At 49.6% G+C, this 24584-nt stretch overlaps 1 protein-coding gene across 2 annotated transcripts; it reads left to right on the forward strand.

Annotated features, from left to right (window-relative positions):
* Nucleotides 1-7943: 7943 nt before the first annotated feature.
* On the forward strand, nucleotides 7944-18414 carry hs3st3b1a (heparan sulfate (glucosamine) 3-O-sulfotransferase 3B1a). 2 transcript variants are annotated; one of them, XM_086055499.1, is made up of 2 exons: nucleotides 7944-8628; nucleotides 15830-18414. In XM_086055499.1, exons 1-2 carry the CDS (start codon nucleotides 8153-8155, stop codon nucleotides 16446-16448), a joined length of 1095 nt encoding a protein of 364 aa, XP_085911625.1. In that variant the 5' UTR covers nucleotides 7944-8152; the 3' UTR covers nucleotides 16449-18414. The 2 variants fall into 2 exon arrangements, with proteins under 2 accessions (XP_085911625.1, XP_085911626.1); XM_086055500.1 differs by lacking the exon at nucleotides 7944-8628 and adding an exon at nucleotides 8654-9383.
* Nucleotides 18415-24584: the final 6170 nt, after the last annotated feature.

Below are 24584 nucleotides of genomic sequence, written 5' to 3' on the forward strand. Positions count from 1 at the left end.
TTTTGGTTCATTTGCTGTGAGCGCTCATCTATTACGGTGATCACGTGCTCTCTCGTTTGCACCTTCCTTCAGAAAGCTAATGTTGCCATCTAGTGTATTTGGTGTTTCGCTGCAACAAAATTGAACATGACCCGCTTAAATTCAATCGGCTTGAACGCCGAAAATGAAAGCGAAACATGCTGAGATTTGAAAGTGACTGCTCACTTCTGCCTGCCGTGATGATGCCGACGGCCTCCAACCATCGATCGCTGCATATACAATTCCGTTTTTGCTACTTTGACTCAGGTGTCCACAAGAGAGCAGTGTTGTCTTTGTGGAAATCAGCTTTTCCAAACCACAGCACGAGACAACGTGCAGTTTGGACGTCTTTCGTTACTTGCAAGTTTTTCAATAAACGCCGTCTCGCAGATTTTTTTTCGCTGTGACTTGTGAGCACAAATGGAAGAAATGACGAAGCTCTGCATGCCGGCAGTCAGCTCAAGCGACTTCACAACGACAGTTGTTGAAAAAAAGAGCCTTCGCGCCCACTTGAATTTTACTGCAAACAACAACTAATATTACTGTGGTTGACTGAGCCAGTGTAACAATTCCCAATTGTATTTATATTGGTAGGGCAGTGTTACACTGTCCCCTGGTGTCCAAGGCGTGCACACCAGAAGCAGCAGCACAACGTCTGAATTCAAAGTGATGCCAAAATAGTCAAACTCTGCTCATGATATTTAATTATGCACAATAGCAGCACAATATTATAGAGGGCTATTTTTCCTTTTTCAAAAACACATTACAAAAGCGCTTGTTGTGCTTTAATGGGCGGCTACAACGGATTCATGGCGTTTCCAAAGACCATTGGAGACCACATATTCGGCCCGTCAGGCGGTCGGGAAGCCAGAGCATCCTGCTTAGAGCAAGGGCCGACGCGACGGGCCAGCAGGTGGGCGCCCGCTGCCAGCAGGGGAACGAGGCCTCGGCGAGGAAATGAGACGGAGCGAAGCTTGCTGCGCTTCCCCCGTTCGCGCGCCGCCGAGCGTCCCTCGGCCTTGATCTCAGCCTTCGACCTCATGTCAGATCATTTGTTAGCATTAGATGATCTGGTCCAGATGCAACACGCCCCCACGCCCAAGTCAAAGTCCACCCTGCCACTTAACACTCCTGAATGCTTTGTGCGCACTTCCAAGTCATTTTGCTGCCGACACCACCACAAACAAACACGCACAAAACACTGACAAAAATACACACAAACTCTCTTCCAAAAAAAGCACAGAAAATGCAAACACACAAAACAGACGGCACTCACGTCCCCCCCCCAAACGTACATACAACACAGAAGATAAACACACAAATACCACCAAAACACTCATTTAAAAAAATGGTTGAAAACCTCACACAAGAAACCGTGCAAAATGCAAACAAACAAAAAAAAAAAACATACAAAGACCTAAAAACACAAACACACCAAACACATCACGCATCATCCCCCATCCTTGCACTTGTTTTTTTTTTGTGGGGCGGGGGTCCACCTGCCTCCCCATCAATAACAACAACAACAGGCTGGCAACAGATGAGAGACTTTGCATTGACTTGCTGGACAAAAGGACACTTGGCCCCTCTAATGTGAGCCGGCTTGAAAAGAAAGAAAGGCAGGGCAGGGCTGCCGCCAGCTCGGGTTCAATAGAGGGAGGCCGGCACGGCGCCGTAGCACGCCTTTTATCTGGGGACAAATGCAGCGCGCGGGCAGGTCGCCGCAAGCCAAAAGTGCGTCGTTAAGCCAACGGGTGACAAGAGGTCATCCAAGTCACTAGGTACAACTTTGAGGAGGTTTGGGGTTTTTTTCTCGACCGGTCGTCGCTTGATCAGGTTTTGTTGCGAGTAAAACATGGTTTGCTTCAGGCAGCAAACCACCGCAAAGTGCAAGTAAGCAGTGTGCTTTGTGCTCAAGGATCAGTTTGTTGCGTGCAGGCGTTTGGACACATTTCCATTTTCTAACCTGCATCGGTGTGAGGGAAGTCACAAAGTGGATGGCGGCTCTTCTGCCCACCTTTAGCGTGACCTGTGCACTTTGACACAGATGGAACAGTTCTTCTCCCCCCCAAAAAAGCGCCTTTAAGGTATTTATCGACAGTTCCAATTGCAGGAAGCGTAAAACTAACGCTTGGTCTTATGAAGGCCTGTTAGCTTAATGCTAACACATCACGCAAATGCTATGGATGGGCTCATCAAATTAGAATAACAATAAGAATAAGAAGGCCTTTATTGATCCCACAGTGGGGAAATGTTCAGTGTTACTGCAGCAAAGATATAGGTCACAAATTAGCATCAATACTGGCATTGTTAGAAAGCTGTAAACATTTGAACACAAATGGTGAAGCAATACACACACACACACATTGCAGCGATTGATTGATTCCGTTCCTGTTTAAAACGGGCAGCTGACGGAAAATGAAAGCATCCACATTAAAGCTCCCTGATGACGGCTTCTCGTTTTCACAACAGCTGGCCTGATAAACGTGTCCGCCCTTACGTGTTTGTGTCATACAAACCTAGTTACATATTTTCACAGCGCATGCATTGATTTGTGGCACACTGACAGCCGCACCGTATGCGCGCTGTCTTTAATGTATCGGGTGCAGTGGAGCCCTCTAGTGATTCTTCCAAAGGCCACATAATTATTATTTTTCAGGCTGAGCCCAACGCACCAATCATCCTCTCGTCCCGATGACGCGGCGGCGAAGGAATGCGGGGAAGCGTCGCCGGACTCCGCCGAGTGTCGACGACTGAGCAAGCTCGCTTCCCTCCCTCGACCCTGAGCTGAACTCCGTTAAGAGCTGGCGGCAGTCTGTCACTTCACCAACGACCCCGTTTGTCTTCTCTCTTCCCCGGGCGCCCCCAACCCTGCTCGTAAAACAAGCCCGACTTCACTTCTGCCAGTCAAGCACACTCGACGACCGATGGGGACCACGGTAAACAACACTTGGCGGCAGGATATTCGGGGCTGGTGGTGGGGGGTGACAGAGGAGGCCCGGGGCACTGGGACCGCACGGACCCCGACCGGGGCTCGACACGAGCCAAGCGCCTCAGCTGAGCATCCGGTGCAAAACAGCATCGCGGGTGGCAAAGCCCAAGCAGGATAGTTACAAAGCTTATGCGGCCATGCCGAGGAGATCCGGGGACGTTGGTTTGACAAAAACCGAGACCGAGAACCAGGGGTGTCCCCGTGCCACTTTTTTCACCTCCGATACGATGCCGACATTGCGGCCCGAATGGCTTCCGCGTTCTCATCCGGGATTCACTCCAACGGCAGCAAGGTGCTGCCGTTCCAATTCCAATCCAATCCAATTCTGATACGATTCACTCGGATTCATTCCAGTTATCGTCAGTATCACGATATCATGTAAGGCAAAGGCAAGATCATCCTTTTCTTAAGTAGAACAATTTGAAGCAAGGACATTACAGAATAGGGCCAGTCAGTGTAAGGTCATTGAAAAAGCTCTTAAGCCAATGGAATGGCATGTTACAGCTCCTATTGGTCTAAATGGATTTATGCCTTTCAAGTGCCTCCGCTGGATTAGCGTCGTCAGCCAGCAAGCCAGCCATGGACGACATCCACAACATCAAGTCGTCCGCCCCCCTAAAGCGATCGCCGTCTGTCTTCATGTCTGCTCACGCGCAAGCGCCGTTTCTCGCTCACCTCGCTTTTCTGCGAGATTTTGGCAAGAAGCGAAGCCGCTAAGCCGGCGTGAGCCTCGCAACCTGCCACCAGGTTTCCTGCCTTCGTGTCCAGGAGGACAGCCAGCGAGGGATAAAACCATTTCGGCAGGATCAAGAGAGGAAATCCTCTCAGGCTGTGCGCAGCTTCTGCCCCAACAGAGGATAGACGCAGAATTTACCGCCATTTGAATTGGCCTTAGCCGCAGTTAAAGACCTTAGGGGAGTGCGAGCTGCGTCTTGATCTGCGGTAACCTCGCCGTTGGGCTTTGCTTGTCTCCGACCTGGTTGGGGCCTGCTGCTCCTGTTTGGATTTCTTTGCTGCCTCTCTGAGACGGATGAGCTCATCCACTCAAGCCCAATTAGGCCTCTTAAGATGGCCGACATCTGACACGCCGTAGACACCGACGTGCGTCATGCGCTTTTAGCAACTTTACGACTCCACATTGTTAACTACGAAGCTGCGGCTGCTGTCGACGCCGGGACGTCGTAAAGCAGAAATGTTTGGCTGCGGATGACCACCGCGCGTCCCCCCCGCTGTGAATATTATTGCTGCCCTCGGAGGGCTGATTGCAACTGTGAAAACATGAGCATCGCAGCAGCAACAAGAGTCGACAGACTAGAAACAGCGGCAGAGTAAGTAAAGTGGGGAGGGGGAAAAAAAAAAAAAAAAAGTGAACAGCAGACATTTAGTGAAGAGGATAAAATGTGAAACACACAAATAGGAAATGAAAACACATATAGGTACGTACATCAACACGCAAATATACTGCAGTGTGTTTGTGCAACTTTCAGCTTTGGGCAAGTTCTGCCTAGCAACAAGTGGCCACGCACATCACAAGCTCTTGCGCTACGTTGCTAGCTACGCCTGCTCGAGTTTACATCATGGGCCTTCAACCCTGTTCCTCGAGGGCCGGTGTCCAACCTGTGTCCTCCCCGCTGCCACACACCTGAATCAAATGACCATATAATCAGCAAGGTGCGCAGAAGCTGGATAATGACCCTGCTCATTTGAATCAGGTGTGTGGCAGCGGGGAGGACACAGGTTGGACACCGGCCCTCGAGGAACAGGATTGAAAACTCGTGGTTTACATTGTACACTTAATCACAACTGTTATTCCTCTTTACAGTTTGGGGAAAAAAAACAAAAAAAACATAGCACATCAAAGAGTCGAGGAAGAATAATGTTGCAATGAAGTATGTTTTTTTTCTCGGCACACCTCCGACACAACAGCTTGACGCAAGAGTGCGCATGCGGGGTACATTTGCATTTAATTGCCGTGTTATTCACGCGGCGGTTGCCGAGCGCTGACATGTCAACAAAACGAGGTGAGAAGCAGGTACACAACGCTATTAGCGGCGCGCCACTCGTGTGGGAGGACACATGTTGTTTGGTTAAAAATACAACAACAACAACAACAAAAAAACGCCCACAACAACACTGAATGTGTTTATCTTGATATCGGGTGTCAGCATGAGTCCATATTTATTATTCACATACGTCCTCTTTTGAAAAGTTGTTGTTTTTTTGATGCTGCTTGATGACATGTTGCATTCGGTTGAAGTGTCGCAGTCGTCCATTTGACTATTACGAAAAGGGCTATTGGTTGCATTCATCTTCCCGCAGCATCAAGCGTAACAGATGGAAGAAAACCAAGAAGCGTGCGTGCAAGAAGGCTCAACAAGCAAGCATGAGCGGGCCCACAAAAGGAGGCAAACACGCGTCCCCCTTTCTAAACACCGTTCGGCGCCTGGCGCTAATTATGATGAATATCTGAAAAAGTGCTTCAATACCAGCATCAAGTTTGTGGCAACCTTAAACAAGCAGATTGTGCGGGTGCTGGTGTGTTGCAGGAAAATCAATAAAGATTGGACTTTCATTGGTGACAAGCTGATAACGTGACGTGCCTCTGTGTCTCTTGTTTACGTTACTCGCACAATTTTGCTGTCAACCGCAACGTTTCTGTAACGAGATTCTGGACAGATTTGGATCATTTGGAATCTTCAACACACCTGATTGGAATTACGGAAGGAAGCCAATAAGGCCGTTTGACTGCGTTTGAATGCTTTTCTATTTTTAAAGCACCAAGTATTCCTAAAATGACTACGCTCTACTGCTTTTCTATTTTTAAAGCACCAAGTATTCCTAAGATGACTACGCTCTACTGCTTTTCTATTTTTAAAGCACCGAGTATTCCTTAGCACCTGTGCTTACACTTTTGCTGGCACCGTTCTTTAAATAAGAGGCAAAGTGTGCTTGCTTCAAGATGTCTGTCACGCCCAGTTGAAGTTTGCTGGAAAAGTGACACATAGAACGACCGAGAATTCCAACTTTGCAAACTTAAACCAAAATGTTCAACATACGGAATGTCATTTCACCGAACAAAAGTCCACCAAGTTGATGGCTAACATAAAATGCCAAATGCTATTGACGGGCTAGTAGCAAAGAGCGCAGACGCAACGCTAATTATAACCCTTCGAAGAACTGCTACTTCCCCATACTCGGCGCAGCACCGCATGCAACAATATGTACAGGTATATATTCTCCCCGCTTAATCAGAATCAGAAGCGAGCGCTGCACAACAGGGTACCGCACTTACGGAGAGTTACTCTAAAACCAAAGAAATTGCTTCAAAATCTGCATCATAGTGACACAGCCAAAGTTCACTGTCATCCTTCACTGATTATTGTTGTCATTTTCCTCCAATGTGGCAACGCTACGCCTGCTCCACCGAAACCAAGATGATTTCGTGAAGGCTCTTTGTACCTAATGTAGTGACCCGTGAGTGCATATCTCATATAGCCGTCTGAGGGACGAGATAAGGGGTTGAGATAGAGGGGGGCGAATGGAGGGGGTCTGGTGAATCGCTGACTGACAGAGCCGCTCAGGGGGTAATCCCGCTAATCCTCTGCTAGCTCAGGGGTGCGCTGGTGCCACGGGCCTATGACCCGAGCCGAGACGACACACACACGCAGCTACTGCGCTACTTATACGGCCTCGTGCGTCCTCACCGTCACTTCCAGTGGCTGCACCGCACCCTTCTTCCACAGTAAACCATTAACATTTATGGCTGCCTGTGTCACACTAATACACTTAATTGCTCAAGTCTCAACGCACAGTCAAGGTGCTCGGACGTGCAATTAGGAGCACTTGTGAGGTCAGTTCCCTCTGACTCAGTGGAACACTCACAACACAACAACACCAGGAAACGTGTCAAGTGCAAACAAAAGTCAGCTGAGCCGTGACAAGCATTGATCAAACTTCATTTTGTTGTTCATCCAGACAGAAATGTGCCTGTTATGCCAGTGCGGCCAAGCGCTGCCTATTTCTAACCAAGACTACATTTCAAATGACAAAAATAAATCCATCCATTTTCTGTAGCGCTGGTTCTCATTAGGCGGGGTTGAGCTTATGCCTTCTCATCTGAATGAATGGGGAACACGTTTTTAAAAAGTGTCATGGAGCCACCATTTCCTTTAGCGCTGGTCCTCATAGTGTTGTTGTTAAGATGCAGACTATCCCAGCTGACTTTTGTTGCGCCTGGACTAGTTGCCAGCACTTTACTAAGCATACAATTACATGTGGGAAACGAGCACATGTAGGGGAACATGCAAATGCCTCGCAGGAAGGCCAGCTGAGATTTAAAATTCCCCCACTATGAGGCTGTCATACTAACCACGGAGTTCTCCGTATTTTCAAAGACAGTCATTATAATACATTAGAAAGGTTAAAAAAAATGATAGAGGTATAAAAGTTGTATTCAAAATTGGAAAATGTATCTATCCCCATTCCAAGTAAAGACCTCAGCGTTGTCTAAATGCTTCTGACTGGCGGATGTCGGCATCACTGCCCAAAAGAGGATGTGCTCCATGTGATGTGTACATTTAATTTGATCAATTATTCATACATTCTCCATTCCATTATTTACAATAAAAGTCATGAGGTTTCCCCGACAATTTCGATTCATTCCAACTAACGGAGCAGCGTTACCTTCAACATAAAACGCTGTATTTACTTCGTCGTTTTACGTCGCGTTAAAGTCGCTCGAAATATGGACTTGACATGCACTTTGCAACAATTGAATAGCTGACGAAGCGTGTTTTTATGCATTCCTTTGGCTGGAAGTGACGATTACTTTTGATTTGTATCCGCCGCGTTGGTATTACTTTGAAGGGTCTAACCGGAAGCGCGCCTGTCGTGTGGGCTACTGTGAGTGACTTGACGGGATCCAACTTCAACTTGTGGCTGGAGTGCGTGTGTGTGCTCACAAGGCGCACAGCAAGTGACGCGCTTTCACCTGAGGAGCTCGTCGTACGTTGGCTGACATTTATGTTTTGTTTTGTTTTGTTTTGAGGGGGCGATGTTTGGAGCAAAATGGCCACTTTGACAGTTTAGCGAGCTGGGTGCACTTGGCCAAGATGCCCGCCACCTGGACGCGAAGTCGCTCCTATGGAATATAGTCAGGCTCTCCATGTTGCGCCAGCAGCCCACGTGAAGAACAAAGTGTTCGTCTTCTGCATCATGTTGTCCCTGTGGGTCTACATGATCTACTGCTGCTTGGGCTACAGCTCGGCCGTGCCCGGCTTTGGCTACGAGCGCGCAGGAGCGCTGGCGGAGCCCCGGCAGGGCGGCGGCGGCGGCGGCGGCGGCGGCTCGTCCCGGGACTTGCTCCTGCACAACAACAACGCGGACAACGAGGCGGACAGCAGAGGGGACGAGTGGGAGGAAAGCGACGTGAACGGGGCGTCGGCTTTCCTCAACGAGTCGGAGAGTGCCAAGTTGCCGCAGGCCATCATCATCGGCGTGAAGAAAGGCGGCACGCGCGCCCTGCTGGAGTTCCTGCGCCTGCATCCGGACGTGCGCGCGGCCGGGGCAGAGCCGCACTTCTTCGACCGCAACTACCACAAGGGCCTGGACTGGTACAGGTGAGCCGGCCGCCGACACGTGCAACAACAGCAACAACAGCGACAACAACAACCACAACACTATGGACTTTTCCATCGCATCAATCTATCTCCCATCATTTATCCATCCATCCACGAGTCAAGCATTGGCTGCTGATGAGTTAAATGTAATGAGGCCATTAGACGCAGCGTTGAGCAGGATGTGCTGAAAAGGTCAAAAAGTCCTTTGTAGTTGTGTAAGCACGCTTGCGGCGTCAACACAGGACACAAAATGTCCGGGCATTGTTGACAAAGTGATAGCGTGCTTATTTGCACGACCTTGTTCTGTTCCTGGAACATTTGCGCATGCAGCATCCGATCGAGCCCATCGCCCCCATGAGAAGTCTTGATTCAACAATACGTTGCATTAAAGTGTCGTTGCGATTGGGCAAAGCGCTTCAAGTGTTGTGGTCCCTCGGCAGCCGCGAGCATGACTCAAGCAGATCCATCTGCGCTTCCATTGATCCCCTGTCAGCCATTTGTTTTCATCTTCAAGCCCGAGCAGACATCAGGACTCAGATCGGGGATCAGCTCGGTCGCACGATATGCAAACATTTGCTCAACATGAAAACATGTCGCAAACTTGACTTACAAAACGCAGTTATGGCAACAGGTTGGACGGGTGTGCGAGCAGAGCGCTGCGCTGCGCTTAAGAGGACGTCAGCGTCTGGATTTCAAAGCGACCATACACAACAGGGGAAGCGCAGCATTGCTCAAAAGATGAGTTTGTGCACAGGGTGAGGACACTGATCAGCCGATGAGGGGTCCATCTCTTTGTCGATATACGAACGAGCAACGTAGTCGGGCCCTTGCAAGCACTTTTTCATTGCAAATCCTTGAAACGTCAATCTCAAATCCTCTTCATGAATCGCTTGGACCTGCGCGCTGCGCTCACACGACAGGCCTTTAACTTCATTGTCTGACACAACCAGGAAACGTATTGCTCCGTTCTTGGATTGATCGAGGGATGCAACGACTTGCAGCCACTTTCTCAACTCAAGTACGAGTACTTACATTTGAGGACTTGGCGATACCGGGTACTGACGCTTGCTGATTACGTCTTGCATTTGTGATGGAAAAGTGTTGCATTTGAATCAACGCTTGTTCGAAACCGGACGAGAAAAACTCCTTTTGAACACGTTCCACTGTTTGGCCGGCATTGAGGGCCGCCCTGCGCACCCCCGGACTGCGATTGGTGCGTCTGCTCCGCTGGAGGTCCGCACAGCGGGACGGCGAGCGCAACGTGACACGTTTCGCCGCCAGGCCCGTCCATCGGTCGCACGCTTCTTCCCCCATAGCCGTGGGAACAATTTCCTCCACGGCCCCTCCTCATGCCGTTAACTACGTGGCGGCAGCAAATCAGGCCCTTCTCCCGAGATGTGACTTAATTGGCCGAATCATGTTTTACCCCTTGAGGACGCCAACATCGAAGACCGAGCGGCCTCCCTACTAACTCACCGAGGATGGGCTAATCCTCCGCTGAGCCTCTGGGGGAGGGGGCTCGGTGGCCCACTGTCCACCAGTGGCAGATAGAGGGCAGTAAATTTAGAGGCAGCCTTTAGAAAGGCACGACGGCATTATGGAGCTGAATGAAAGGGGACTCCAGTGAACCCCTGAGGTCTGCATTAAGCCCCACAATAAAGGAGCAGACAATTAGTGTGAAACATGTTTTGGCTGCCTTCACTTTGTATGCAAATGGGCTCAGGAGGGTGAAAGTGCCCTTTGACGGCAATCGGCGGGGGGCCGCCACAATGGAATGGCCCCGCGAAAAGACACTTTCAAGCTTTGGGGCACTTTGGCACGTCTCTGGGATGCAAAGTTTCCCAAGAGCCAGGTTCATCCCAGTCCACTGGACCGGCGGCGCTTTTCGCTCGCTCGGCACATTAGCGAGCGCTATCGTCAAATGGCGGGAGCGGCAAAAGAACTTGCTCAGCATTTCGCCTTGCGTTTCACGCGTTTGCCTGAAATACCTCCACCGGCATTCCAACCATTCGAATCAGACTCAACGGACTGGTCGTGGTTTCCCAGCAGCGAGTAGCGCAGATTGTCAACGCTGATAACGCGCCGCTCCTCTCTTTGGTCTCGTTAGGACAACCCTGCGGAAGCAATTTGTCAAAGACTGAAGTTGACTGCATGGGCTCATCCCCCGGCCCCAGAGCCGTTTCCCACTTCCTGGTCGGTCATCTCGTTTGTAGTATCTTCAGAGAGAATGCGCTGCTTCCGGCGACCGCCTCTCGCCTTCTCCCCACTGGAGACGAGTCGGAACAACTTTAGAAAGCAACAATCTGCCGCAGCCATCTTTTGTTTGCTTGCTTTGATGCCGTTTGTTTGCTTTTGCTCGCGCTTCCAGACCGGCTGCAAGTGAGCCCGCACGCTTGTCACTACGCTCGCTACAAAGGAGATGCGCGGATGGATTTCCAGTGTCACGATAAGGGATGCTCAAACATTACGGTTGGACCGACGAACAAAATCATGCATATTGTCAGCTTCAAACAGAGAATATTATGGCAAGGTTACTTTTGAATGGCCCGTTTGCCAATACCGTCGCCGTGTCTCTGGACTGAGTGCCAACCCGTCGAATGTGAAACCGTGCACTTCACCAAGTAAATCTTGTGTTTGCCGTCTATTTCCGAACACGCGTCTCTGAGTGAGCCCTTCTGAACAGACAAGGCGGAACGAATAAGTTGCGTGCATAAAAGAGCGAATGCTAATTGGTGTTCAACATCTTCCCATAGATGATCTTGACAACAACAACAACACGTGCCGTAACTTGTCCGAGAGCCTGACGGCGATGCCGGTTTGCTCAGTTAATAAGCTACACCGTTTTCGTGGCGTTCATCTGTCTCAAAATGTGAAAGCGACGATGATGATTGCTATCTCAACTTTGATCTTCTCACGGGAAAAAATCCAATATTTCACTGCCGATCAAGTGCTTGGCCTGAAAAAATAGTTGGCGATTTGGAGTTGGACTCCTTGACGTAATACTGATCCTATCACACCGAGCTTTTTTTGGTAGAAAAACATAATCGGTGTGAATAACCGAGCGGCTCCGGAGTGGTGACGTAATCACGCCGTGGCTCCAAATGAAACACATTTTGTGTTCTTTGCCGTTTGATTGCACATTGGCAGTCGAGCTGAAACATCAGAGTGCCTTTCCGACGCACCGTAGCCTCTTTCGCGCGGATCCCGCAGAAGAAGAGAACAGAAGACTCGCCACCTTTGCCTTTGAAGCCGAGCACACACATACCCACAACCGGGACACATTTGAGCATTTTCCCTCCTTGGCCATCAAAGTCGGTTGTCTGTGTAAGATGATCCGGAGCAATTATCCTCTGGTGTTAGGAGTCATGTTTCAAAGAGGAATAAAACCCCGCCAGCTATAGGAAGTCTCCAGATTCACATTCAAAGCAGGAAAGTGGGGTACACACATCCCGATAATGGGACCAAATTTGAGGATTTGCCCCTCTCTCGCTATCAAAGTAAGCGCAGCTGGTCTGATGTCTCGAAAAGATTATCCAGGGCGATTATCCTGTGCTGTGGGGACTTCTTAAAGTGCTCGACATTCACAATTGCAAAGTCTTCTCCCCAGCCAAAGACAATTTGTTACCTCTGCTATCTCGATACATGGGCTGCGACACCGTTCAAGGACGGGCATCGATGGATCTGTGTTTTATTGCAGCCGTCCGGCAATCGCAGTCGCCGTATGATCCAGGGACGGTTCGTTTTGATTTCACTTGGGAATATTTACAAAATTCCTCACTTCAATTCCCAGGGCAATGTGCTCGAAGCTATCCAGAAAAGTACCAGCTCGTTGCTACCCTACTTCCAACACGTTGATTTTGTCTCCGAAGCGCGTGCCACGGAAAAGCCCTTATAGAACCGCACCGTGTATAAGGGGCTTATACTGGCCTGTAATTATTCTATAACGGTCCGTATAGTACTACAAGCATATGCAGTACCACCCTGATGATAATTGTCTGGTGCACAATGTGCTGCTAATGCAAGGCTGACACTTTGGGCTCCTGCTACTTAAGCTGTGCATAATAATGGAGGCCGCGCTCTATTTATGCCGTCGTTCGTCATCACATGAGAAGATCCCGCACGCAACGCCATGTGACGACGGTTGCTTATGATGGATGGCCTCCCCGCCCGGACCCTTCCGTTGGAGTCTGGAACTTGTCTCGCTCTCAGTTGCCGCGATTATTCCAAGTGGCCACATACCAGCACCTCTCATCCTTTTCTCGGAGGGGAGAAGCCGTTCTGATTCCCACAGTCACTCAACCCCTCGCAGCGCTTCCAAAAGTACAAGATTAGAACTCATCGGGACATTAGATAATGCGCCGGCTTTTGTTTCTTCTGCCGTCACACGGGGGGGCCACGGCAAAGCCGAAGCCAATTAAGAGTCGGTCCGGCCGAATATGTGGTGGGGAAGCCAATGTCGTAGTGGAGATGTGAAAACACGTTAGCCAGCGTGGGTTTCCAAGCCGTCGCAGCACTTGAAATGTGCATGGAAATCGGGTGTCAAAAAGAAATCAAACGAAAGGTTTTGGATGAGGAGTGGGCTCTTGAAGTGGCCTCATCCACCGCCGCCACATAAAAGTCGTACCTTTGAACCTGGCCTCCGGAAAAAGTGCTCAAGGCAAACAAAGGCTTCCCAACCGCGCCGGCTGCTTGAACGGCGACGCCTGACTGACAGCGGGCCAGACGAAACAGCCACAAGGTCACAAGGCAGAGCCACCGCCGGCCCCGCGGCGCCCTTCGGCACCACGTAACTTCATCCCCAATGCTCCGATTGCTTTTCTTCTTCTGTGAACAGCCCGCCTGCCTCCCTCCGTTATCTTCAAGGATTCCTCACGACGGCTGGAGGATGTTGATGTGTTTCTTTAGGTGGCCTCTACATCAGGGATTATCAACTACCGCGGCTGTGATTTCACTTGAAATGTGTTCAAAAATACACTCCTATCAAAAATAAACACATAAAGGGAATACAAAAGATATTTGCCCAACTAGCAGCTATATTTGTCATTGGTGGATATTTTTCGTCCGCTCATGTGCGTGCACAGTAAGAGAGGCACGCTAATTGCGCCGAGGTTGTTTGTGCCTTTCACACTGGGCTTGATTAGCCATGACGACAAGTGGCTGAGGCTCTCGGGGAGGGGGGGGAAGCAAGAAGCGTGTAAGTCCCGAGGGTCCCCGCAGACTGAGGAAAAGGTAGCAGGTGGCGGTGATGCTTATTTGTTTCCATTGATGCTAAAAGTTTCAAAACATTCTCAGCTCAGTTTTGCTTCATTATCTCCGAGATCAAAAGTTGAAGAGCGGCGCTTGATGCTGCTTGGGCGTGTAGCAACACATCAATGACAGCAATCACCTTAATGATGCGGCTCCACTCCTTGCCCTGCTAATCATTAGCTTATGATCAAAACCTGTAAGTAGCCACAATTAAAGTCATTATGCGATGACGTCATGCTCCAAAAATCTCACGCTGGATTCTGGTAAACACATCATGCGCTGATTTACGAGGGAAACATACGCCACAAACATATTTGGGCGGCGAGCGAGTGTTGGCTTCTTTCACTACCTCTCATATTAAGCAAAAAAAAAATGCGAGCTGGCGTCGATTCAACTTTTATGCCATCAAAACATGATGTTTTGCTGGTTCGATGCCACTATTTTTTCACACCGATACCAGTACGAGTATTCGGTCTTTGAGTACTCACCGATACTGCTCGTACTTTTGAAAAGTAAAATTTCATTTAACGTAATGAAAACAATTGCCGATAAAGACTTTTCTTGAAGTATCGGTGGCACGAGTACCCGATACTTCAAAATTAGGCCAGATTCAATGCAGCAGCCAGACATGAACGTCTTCCTTGAGGCTCGCTATTTGGAAGCGCGCTGGCTGGCTGGCTGGTTCGCTCGCGCTGACACGCCACCTCCTTGTCATTCCAAAGAAGACTCACGCGCTCGCTCCACGCCGGACTCCACGCCGGACTCCACGCCGGACTCCACGCCGGACCCCACGCCGGACTCCACGCCGGACCCCACGCCGGACCCCACGCCGGACTCCACGCCGGACTCCACGCCTTCATTTGTCTTCCCGATGACGGCCGGCGAGCTCCAGCCTCACCGTTTGACAATCCGTCAGAGTTCATCTTCGGAATTTGAATGCCGCCGTCCCCTTTGGATGCTTTCTTCAACTGCTGCTTTTCATATCCTTGACACCAGACTTGCACAACCGCAAACACTTTCTTGACTATGGGGACGGAAAATCGGCTCCTACTCTACGTCGATTCCTTACCAACTCTTGGCAAAAAAGTAGGTTGTCGTATTGTTTGTACCCTTCACACTTGACGAACAACTCGGAGACATGTCTGAACTATTCTGGTTCTGCAAAAAGGCACGTTACCTTGGAGTCCAATAATCAGCCCGAAAGACAAAAATGGCCTCACAAAGTCTATTCTTGACACACTGTTGGGAAAAAAAGTACATAGCTTGTTGTACTTTTCCTGGGAGCCTACTATGGCTTCTTAACTGCTTTCATATGTTCTACAAGTTGGGAACGCGCATTGAAAGGTACAAAGCGTTTCCATTGGAGCGCAAGAATTAGCCTTATGGAAGGATATGCGTCAACTGTACATTGCTGTGCCTTTCGGGCTACAGCGGCTTGTCGTTAGGGTTGGAAACCTTTCAAAAGGTTACGCTAATGGACATTTGACAGCTTCCGAACGGACGGCAACATTTGAAAAGGTGCAAGCTTGAAATCCAGCAATCGGCCCTCAAGTGGCGACGTTAGCGTTGACCGTAGTCGGAGAAGCAGAAAAGAAGGAGATTCTATTTTGGGCACGCCCAAAAAAAAAAAAAAAAAGGGCTTGAATTGGGATTGTGCAGAATTTGTCAACTCTTGACGCTTGACTTTTCAAGTTGAGGAACATTTGCGGAAAAGATACAACCAGCTAAGAAGGAGTGTCATTATTAGCCTCAGGGGAGACACGAGTCCAAGTGGTACCTTCGGGGACACAGCTCGTCCTTTGGTGGGAGATTCCCTCTCCCCATCCACAGCTGATTGGGTTCGAAGGTCACCTCGGACTTGGACTCGGGGTGCAATTGCCAACGGGGCGGGGATGGGCAAGGGCGCCCGATGCTGTCGGCGGTGCACACCTAACTGCATTTGCGTCTTTTGCAGGGCACTGATGCCAAAGTCCTCGGAGGGTCAGCTGACCATGGAGAAGACGCCCAGCTACTACATCACCGAGGAGGTCCCCGCCCGCATCCGCAGCATGTCCAAAGACACCAAGCTGATCGTGGTGGTCCGAGACCCCGTCACTCGAGCCATCTCCGACTACACGCAGACCCGCTCCAAGAAGCCCGACATCGCCCCTTTCGAGAGCCTGACCTTCAAGAACACGTCGGCGGGCGCCATCGACACGGCGTGGAGCGCCGTTCAGATCGGCATGTACGCCAAGCACCTGGAGCGCTGGCTCCGCTACTTCCCCGCCCAGCAGCTGCTCTTCGTCAGCGGCGAGCGGCTCATCGGCGACCCCGCCGGGGAGGTGGCGCGGGTGCAGGACTTTCTGGGGCTCAGGAGAGTGGTGACCCGCAAGCACTTCCACTTTAACCCGGCAAAGGGCTTCCCTTGCCTCAAGAGGCCGGAGAGCAACGGCAAACCCCACTGCCTGGGCAAAACCAAAGGCAGGACCCATCCCAACATTGACCCGCAGGTGGTGCAGAGACTGCGAGACTTCTACAAGCCCTTTAACAGCAGGTTTTACCAGATGACTGGTCAAGACTTTGGCTGGGACTGAGAGTCAGAGCCGGAGCCGGAGCCGGAGCCGGAGCCGGAGCCGGAGCCGGAGCCAGAGCCAGAGCCGGAGCCAGAGCCAGAGCCAGAGCAGCGCAGCAAGGCGAAGCGCCGGGACCTGCGTGCCTGCCCGCGTGCACGTTTTATAGAATTGTACCATCCAGAAGGTGTAGAGTATATTTGCCAGATATGTACAGAGTTCAGAAGTCTAATTTATCATAATTTATTGCCACGATATGAAACTGCCATGCTGCGTAGGCAGGTTGACTCTTGATCAGGGATTGCTCCACGCGGGCGGCTGTCTGCTATCAGAATCGGACATTTGCGCTTTTGCAGGGTAAAAAGTTGACATACAGGCAAGCAATTTGGGGCTACCTGGCCAAAATGCTGCTCAACCGCTGCCAGTCAATCGAGCGCCGCGCACCTACTTGTGCTCCATAAAAGTACAATCATTCTGTCACATGTTTGGACTTTGCTTTTCAGTGGGCTTAGCTGCTTCTTTCAAGTCCCTGTGAAGTCAAAATCAATCCGTCTTCTAAATTTGACACATCACAGAGAAATGCGTGCCAAATTTCAATGGCAAAGATAAAGGAATGAATCGAGTACAGTATCTGAGCAGGAGGCTTCAAACTTGTGAAAAATCAAGCCCGCGATATGAGTACTACATAGCACTTGTTTGAATTCATGACACTCATCAACACGTTTTTTTTGAATCAGAATCAACTTTGAGATGATTTTCTGCGCCTATTCCAAATCTGTCCTCGTTTTTTTTCCTTTGCACATCAGGTTTCCATTAGAACAACAACAACATGTAATATAGTCAATATCTATTTTTTTACATTTTTGTTCCTGAAATGTCACAGCTATAAATTACAACAACGGTGAAATCCGTATCGTGCAAGCTTTTATAAGTCCAACTTCAAAAGTCAACAAGAAAATGGTGAAAGACATTTTTGAAATCGGCGTCAAAAGCACATTTTGTGTCATTGTTGAACAGGCATAATGTATTTACAAACCAATCTATGAATTCACTTTACAGGGTCTTTAAATAGATGTTTGTTTGTTTGATTTTTTTTTGCTGTTGTTTTTTTTTTTAGGGTTGAGAGAGGTGACGCAGCCTCTCTGTGGGGATGTTGACGGGCACGTGTGACACTGAACAAGTTTGGGCGAGGCTGCTCTCGATTGACCATAAAATTGCGTTCCTCAAAGCGCAACGTCGTTACGGGTATTTTCATTTTCAGCTTTCATTTCAGTCCTTTTCCGTTCCATTCTTCCCAGCTGACCTCGACCCGACCGAGCTCCAACTGCAAAGTGGTAATATATTGCCCTTAACATTTGCGTGAGCCTCAAGTAGGCTGTGGACTCGCTTAGGAAGGTCGCCGGGGTGCTCCGCCGAACCGGCGTGACCGGGCCGGGTGGATGGATCCAGGGTCACGTCACTTAGGCCCGACGGACGGCGGGCGGCGCCGCCATGGCCGCAGCGCTGCGATAAAACACAGATCCATTCGTGCTCGTCAGGTTATGGCTGACTCGATTACTTTTCATATCAGAATTTCACATTCCCTCCGCAAACTTTTGGCCTCTGGAATATTTCTACGAAACAATGCCGGCAGGTTGCATCCCTCACTCATTTTGGCACCATTGCGCCCGTTTTCCAAAGAACCACTCAACGGCTGTTTGGAAGCCGCCATGATTCTTAAACTCATCCAGATGGCCGCCATGAGTCATTTTGCAGAGCGCTTTTATCACAGGTGACGTCACATGTGACATTGACGTCCTTGTCTACGGTACTTCGGTTGATTGAGAGGCGAAAAAAAAACATATGGTTGAGTTTTAGTCAACACATATGAACATTTGCTCCATTCCCTGATGTCGCCGGGGCACAATTTGCATTACATTGTTGGAACGTGGACATGAAGCGGGTTGAGCGGTGTCATTTGTATGAAGTAATAAACGTTTTACAAAAAGTGTCCCGATTGCACTGGAGTCTCTGTGTGAAACTTGAAATGAGTCTTAATCAAGTTCAGACGTAGCGAGGTGATGGCGCACTGCTGCGTGCAATTGGACGTCTTGCGCATGATTGAGCTAATTAGCGCTGCGCTCTTAGCTGTTTTTGGCAGGCGACTGCTGCCGCCGCTGTTGACGTCACCTTGCACACACACACACGCACACCCCCACGCGCACGCACACACACACATAGGTGTCAGACTCCTCGGCGCTAAAGATTGTAAAGTGTGGCTGCTGTTCTTCAAGCGACATACAGTGAACCCTCCAAAGATGAGCATCTTAGAGGACACAATGGGGAAGATTGGCTCCAATATTTAGAACGTTGGAAGGCCATCAAGTAGGAAATTCAGCACCCAAGTAAACATTGTCTAAGTTGCCTATTTAATAAAAATTCTTTTTAAAAAGCGTCTGCTAGTGAGAAATTCTGCATTTCCGCTAATTGACAAAATCACCAACACCACATATTATCACACGGATTTCTACTGCCACAACCACAAATCACACTGTGCTGCCGGAACCAATCGCACCAAATCACATTCATCTGAATGGTCAAGGACATGCTTTTGAGGTTGCACCGCAGAACCCAAAATGCACGCTAAGCGCGCTGTTCCATTTCCACCCGTGACTGCTCGATTTCATTTGGAGTGTGCTCCGGTGCTGTGTTTATCCGTGCTGCACCTCAGCTAACGGCGCGGGCAAAAGCTCGCGGTGGCGAGGAGACATCAAGCTCCTCTATCGCCAGGCAACCCTCCATTGAACAGCACAGCCGAACGCCCTCGTTTACCTGGAGCTGCCACAAGTCGGGCAGGTCCTGGGCTCAGTCAGGAAGCTGCTACATTGCAAGCTACAAGCAGAGAAAAAGGGACAAGGACCTGACTTTGGTCAACTGTGGCCCACACACTTACTAAGACAATGGTCTCCTCTCTCACTGGTTTATGCTGCATTGTCCCAGCGCTAATCCCAATCCCGTAGGGAGGGCGCCTATTAATCTGAGTTGACATATATGTGCTGACAGAGCCGTTGCAAATCCTCTGCCCAAAAAAAAGGAGGAGGCACCTTAGTGCTGCGTGAAAGCAACTCGCCTTGCCATAACTTGGAATCAAACGTGCCAGGGAATTTAGGACAGAGAGATGAAGGCGAGCGCTTGCTTACGCGCAATCACGTAACGTTGAGATCAAGCCGTCATAACCCAGCGTCCTTTTCAAGCACCTTGCCCTGTAGACTCAAAGGGCAAAATCTACAAACGGCCATCGAAGATCACGCCTACTCGGCATTGCTGTGGACAATTCGCTCTTGACCGATGTTGGTCCCATCAAAGTGGACTTTCTGCATTTATTTTCAACGGATGTGTCCGCAAAAATGTGAAGAGGAAATGTGAAAATGTACTTTGCAAGTCCATTGCCAGTATGCGCCCCGAAATCTTCCACTTACGCCTCTAACATAGTCAATTAAAAAAAATAAATGTTAATATGGCGCACCGGCTGGTGTCAGATTTCCGCATTCTGACCTAAGCTTGTGCACCAGCCGAACGTCCTCGCAGACAGAAAGTGCCCAAGTAAAGTGAAAGCCCGTAAATGGAGGACGAGAGGCACCCGCCGAGCAATCAACGCCGTAAAAACGCATCATGGAATATTCGACTCGACTTGATAAATTCACCGTTTGAGCAACTGAAAGTTCTTCCGGATACTTTTGACCATCTGGCGAGTGGTGCCTCCCTGGGGACTAATGCAGAAGCGCAAAAAGGACATTTCTGACATCAAATTCATATCTTTAGCTGTCGCATTGGATTTCATTAGATTGTAGGTGTCCCTAATCTTGTGTCCAGGCGGAGGAGAGACTTCCCCCCCCCCCCCCCCCCCCCCCCCAAAAAAAATAATCCGCTGAGCCGGACGATCTCAGACATGGTCTGAGCTTTTCCTCCCTCCCCTTATGCTGCTTTCTTCCTAATGAGGTGCGTGGAGCCCCCGACTACATGCACCAACGTCACCTTCATAAAGCAGCACCAGTGCGGGACCCTCGCTGGGATGATCGGGCCGGATTGCCTGCGGCGTGCTCTGTTGTCCGTCCGCGGCGGGAGAAGGCCGAGTATGCGGGAGGATGCTTTGGCTTGTTGGCGGCGGCTAATCCGGAGTACGTGGTCCCGTCCGAGCCCGTGTGGGGCTGGCCCAAAAGCGCACACTTACTGGATACCTGCACAATGACGGTCATAGATGAGGCAGTTTTTAACACTGTCGCTATGGGAAAGACAAGCGAGTGTCGTCCGTTGCCTCGAAGAGTGATCCTTTCTGCAAGACGCAGGTGTCAAACACAACCAAGGCCGGTGGGCCGGCACAATTGACGTGGCCTGTGACAGCAATTTGAAGGTTCGCACCTCCAATTGCCAGCGCAATAACTAACGTCATTGTTTGTGCTGTTATAGCGTGAGTCCCACTGTAACTCTTTCGCTTTCATTCCTTCAAATGAAGACAAACTATTGATGTTGCGCTTTCTTCGAGACAAAACAATGATTTTTCCTTGGAAATGCCATTCAAGCTGTCCCGTTGACACCAAAGAGAAGTATGGTTTGTTCACCAACTGTACCAAATGTCAGATGAAAACAAATGACCAAACTGTGATTTGTGCTTGTGAAATAAATGACTTCATGCGGGACATCACAATAAACCGAAGGCTCCAAAAACCAAAATCATACACATCAGAGTAAAGAGTTGAGATCCTCTGATGTGCCAATTAATTGCTCGCTTGAACTTGGGCTCGAGGGAGGTGTGCAGAAAGGAAGCGGCAAATTTCCCAAGAGCGGCCTTTCTCAGCACATTCTGTTGATCTGCCGTGCGTACACACAACGCTTATTTCCAGTATTTCGGACGTCTGCCGCCCACTTCCACTATGCTTTCTTGCTTAATCCGCGCCGAGCCAGGGTTTGGGGGGGGGGGGGGGAGATGGGGGCGGGTAGAGCGCCGGGGTGGGGAGCACTACCCCTCGTATCGGCTTTCTTCTTCTATTCCTCTTTGGTGAGTTCTTTCAATAAGAATTTAGCAATGCTGTTTGTAAAAGAGAAAATCACGTGGTCCATTTTGCACAAGAACACCACCTTTCTTTGGCCTTGACTTGAAAGCTATGCTGGTAAAGATCCAGAGCAACTTTCAAGCGGTAGCCAGACTACACTGTGTGAAACGCTACACTGAAGGACAAATGACAAGCAGCACTTTGCTGAGTTTTGTTGGATGCGCAGATTAGCGTCAGCCGTAGCCACACTTCCCACTTGATTGTTTGCTGACGTTGTCAAAATGGGGTGGGGGGGTGGGGCAGGAGGGGCGGCGACGGATTCTTGTTCGGCCGTGTTGCCACATACGCGGGTCATGGTCACGAAATCAATATTGCACAAGCAGGATGTGAGGTGGGGGGGACGCCTGCCTCACTTCAAGTGTGCTATGATTTGTTTTTATCCTTCGGGTAGAAAGAATGAGAGTATGTTACAGATATCATATTAAAACACCACACTTGCCTTTTGAAAATAATACATCGCCATTAAACGCATGACAAACCCGCCAACTAATGATTGCGAATGTTTGGCTAGAAGTCACAGCTGAGCATTATTAACCAGTGTAGCTTTTATAATGCGGCTAATTTGACGCAGCAGCAGATGGAGCGAACGAACGCAGGCGTCGACCATTTTTGCTGAAAGCCAGTCGAGGAAAAAGCAAGTCAAAGTTGCTAATGAGTGTGTTGCTTTCCAGGTGGAATTGAGTGATAATGGAGGTGACAGAGTGTCAACTCATTTTCTCACTCGGCAAATAAAGCTCTTCTATTTTTGATATTCCACATTGGCGCTGTATCCAAAATGACACACGGTTCATCAAGCTGATTCCCAACATGACCACAATCGGCTGCGTTTACGGGGAGGCAAAAAAAAAAGTTGCAAATCTCGCCAATGTGAAGGGGTTTCGTCCCCCTTTGCCCGCAATCATCCCCCCACGGCCCACCCCCCCCTGCTGTCCTGCGTTGCAGAAGCAGCCAACATCAAGGGCCCGATTCGTCTTGGGTGTGATTGAGTTTGAATTCCTTGTGTTGCCAGGGCACCAGTGGGGTGCTGTCACTTAGCCAGATGATGAGCTCTATATTCTTTTGCAGCCACCATTTCTGCTATTTTCAGATGAGCCGTTGCACCGACTCCAAACGGGAAGTCGACCGCGTGCGACGACGTCAGCGCCGCCTTGCCGATGTTGCATATGTTTCTCGACTCTTCCGAGTAGTGGGAGGAGCCGCGTTGCAAACAAACGTCAAAGAAAATCAAGACAAATCTTGAAACAAATCAAATTTTCCGAAAGTAAACTCATAATCTCTTGGCCTCGAGACCTCGAACGTCATGAGACCAAAGTCAATAATGGAGAAGAGAAAAAGTCTGAATGTTACAAGAACGAGGTCATCAAGAAAGTTGCCAAGTTGGAAGAATGACGTCAGAGTGTAATGCGAGCGAAGGTGATGTACTCCCACCACCAAAACCATCGTGCTAGCGGTGCCAAGTCGGATAGTCGACTCGTCGGTTCGAATCCGGCGCCGATAGGAAATTTCACTCCAGCTACCTCAAGTCATTTGCATCGGATATCAATCAAGATCAATCCAGCTCATGCTTCTTGTGCGACTTCAAAGTCTTTGGCGTTCTCGCTTTTAACACGCAGGAATAATGGTCGGAAATACGACCAGGACCGGACTCCTTGAAAACAGAGTTTGAAAGCTTTGCCGCATTAGGCCAGATCCATCAATTCATTTTCCGCAGCGCTTATCCTCATGAAAGGTTAGCGCTGAGCTGGAGCCGAGCCCGGCTGAATTTGGGCCTCTAAAATGCCGGCAACGTGGAGGCTCTGGGGAAAGAAAACAGGCGAAGTCCACACTGGGCTGTCAGAAGCCAAACCTCCAAATAGTGAGCCAGACGCACTCAAGCACCTTGCCACCTCCTATGTCTGATGTCTGTATTTTCAAAATGGCTCTTGTTAAGATGTAGGGAACGCAGGGTAAAGAACTGCGGCATAAGTGCAAACTAATCTTAAATGCCACCGGGTCCTCCTGCGTGTGGCGAAATAATGCAGGAGGAACAACGGGGAGGAGCTGGTTATGATTCAGTTCAGAGTATCGTGTGCTCATTGCCAAACCACACACACACGCACTTTCTAGTTCACGTCAAGACACATTTCGAGTAGCGGGGCATTATCTGCGCTAGTTCCACTTATTACCGTTGCACAGTTAAACAATTCACGTCTCCGTCTCTGGCGGTAGGCAGAGAGCGGTGACCCGTGGCTCGGGTCCCCGTGGCTCGGGTCCCCGTGACGTGCTCGATATTAGCAGAGACAGCGCAGGCTAATTCAATTATCCTCCTGCTGATACAATAGTCGGCGAAAAGGCTACACATGCTTATTTGGTCTACTTCACTTGCTCACGATAGCCTTTGCGTCCAGATTGGGAGCTCGATGGTTGAAACGGCCACTGCTGCTGACGCACCACTTGGGTGGCTTTTCACCATCGAAACGGTTCCCGGGTTTGCCGTACTTTGCTTGACTTAGCCCGTTTTGGGTGGGTGGCAATGTCTCGTGCGAGCGAGCAATACTCGCTAACCCCGCCCAACGTACTGGGTGAAGCTCGGTGGCTGGATGTTGAGAGAACTCCCCCCCAAGTCCAAAACAGGGAGCGTTTACCACGAGCCCTCAGCGTGGAGGGTGTTTTCCCTCACTGAGTCAACACTTCATCACCAAGCTACTGAGTTACACGTGTCAATGAGTGGACATGTAAGCAAACGCTCTCTTCTTCCGTTTTTCCTTTGTCGTCCAAATGAACACACACGCATGCAACACACACACACACACCCCCCCACACACACACACACACACACACACGCACACAAAACTAGCATGGCCTACAGTGTAAAAGCCTGTTATGATTCAATTAGTCTTTCCCCAAAGCTGCTTAAGACAGACACTGAGTATGCCGGTGCAAGTTTTCTTCATTTAATTGAAAGGCAAACGCAACAGCATAGCCTTGACCTCCATCATTGTGGAACACCTTTTTTGGGGGTGATTTTGGGATGCAAATTGACACAAGGGACATTCAAGTCCAGACGAGGCTCAGGACAAATCAAAGCAAA

This window comes from Filicampus tigris, chromosome 16 (genome assembly GCF_054856515.1).
Source record: "Filicampus tigris isolate MCC_2025a chromosome 16, RoL_Ftig_1.0, whole genome shotgun sequence".
Taxonomy (NCBI): Eukaryota; Metazoa; Chordata; class Actinopteri; order Syngnathiformes; family Syngnathidae; genus Filicampus; species Filicampus tigris.

What these genes read in the sequence shown, in the direction of transcription:
- hs3st3b1a (XM_086055499.1), top strand. Translation starts at nt 8,153, where the DNA reads ATGGAATATAGTCAGGCTCTCCATGTTGCGCCAGCAGCCCACGTGAAG. An exon ending in AAGGGCCTGGACTGGTACAG is followed by an intron (nt 8,629 to 15,829) that starts GTGAGCCGGCCG and finishes CGTCTTTTGCAG; the next exon opens with GGCACTGATGCCAAAGTCCT.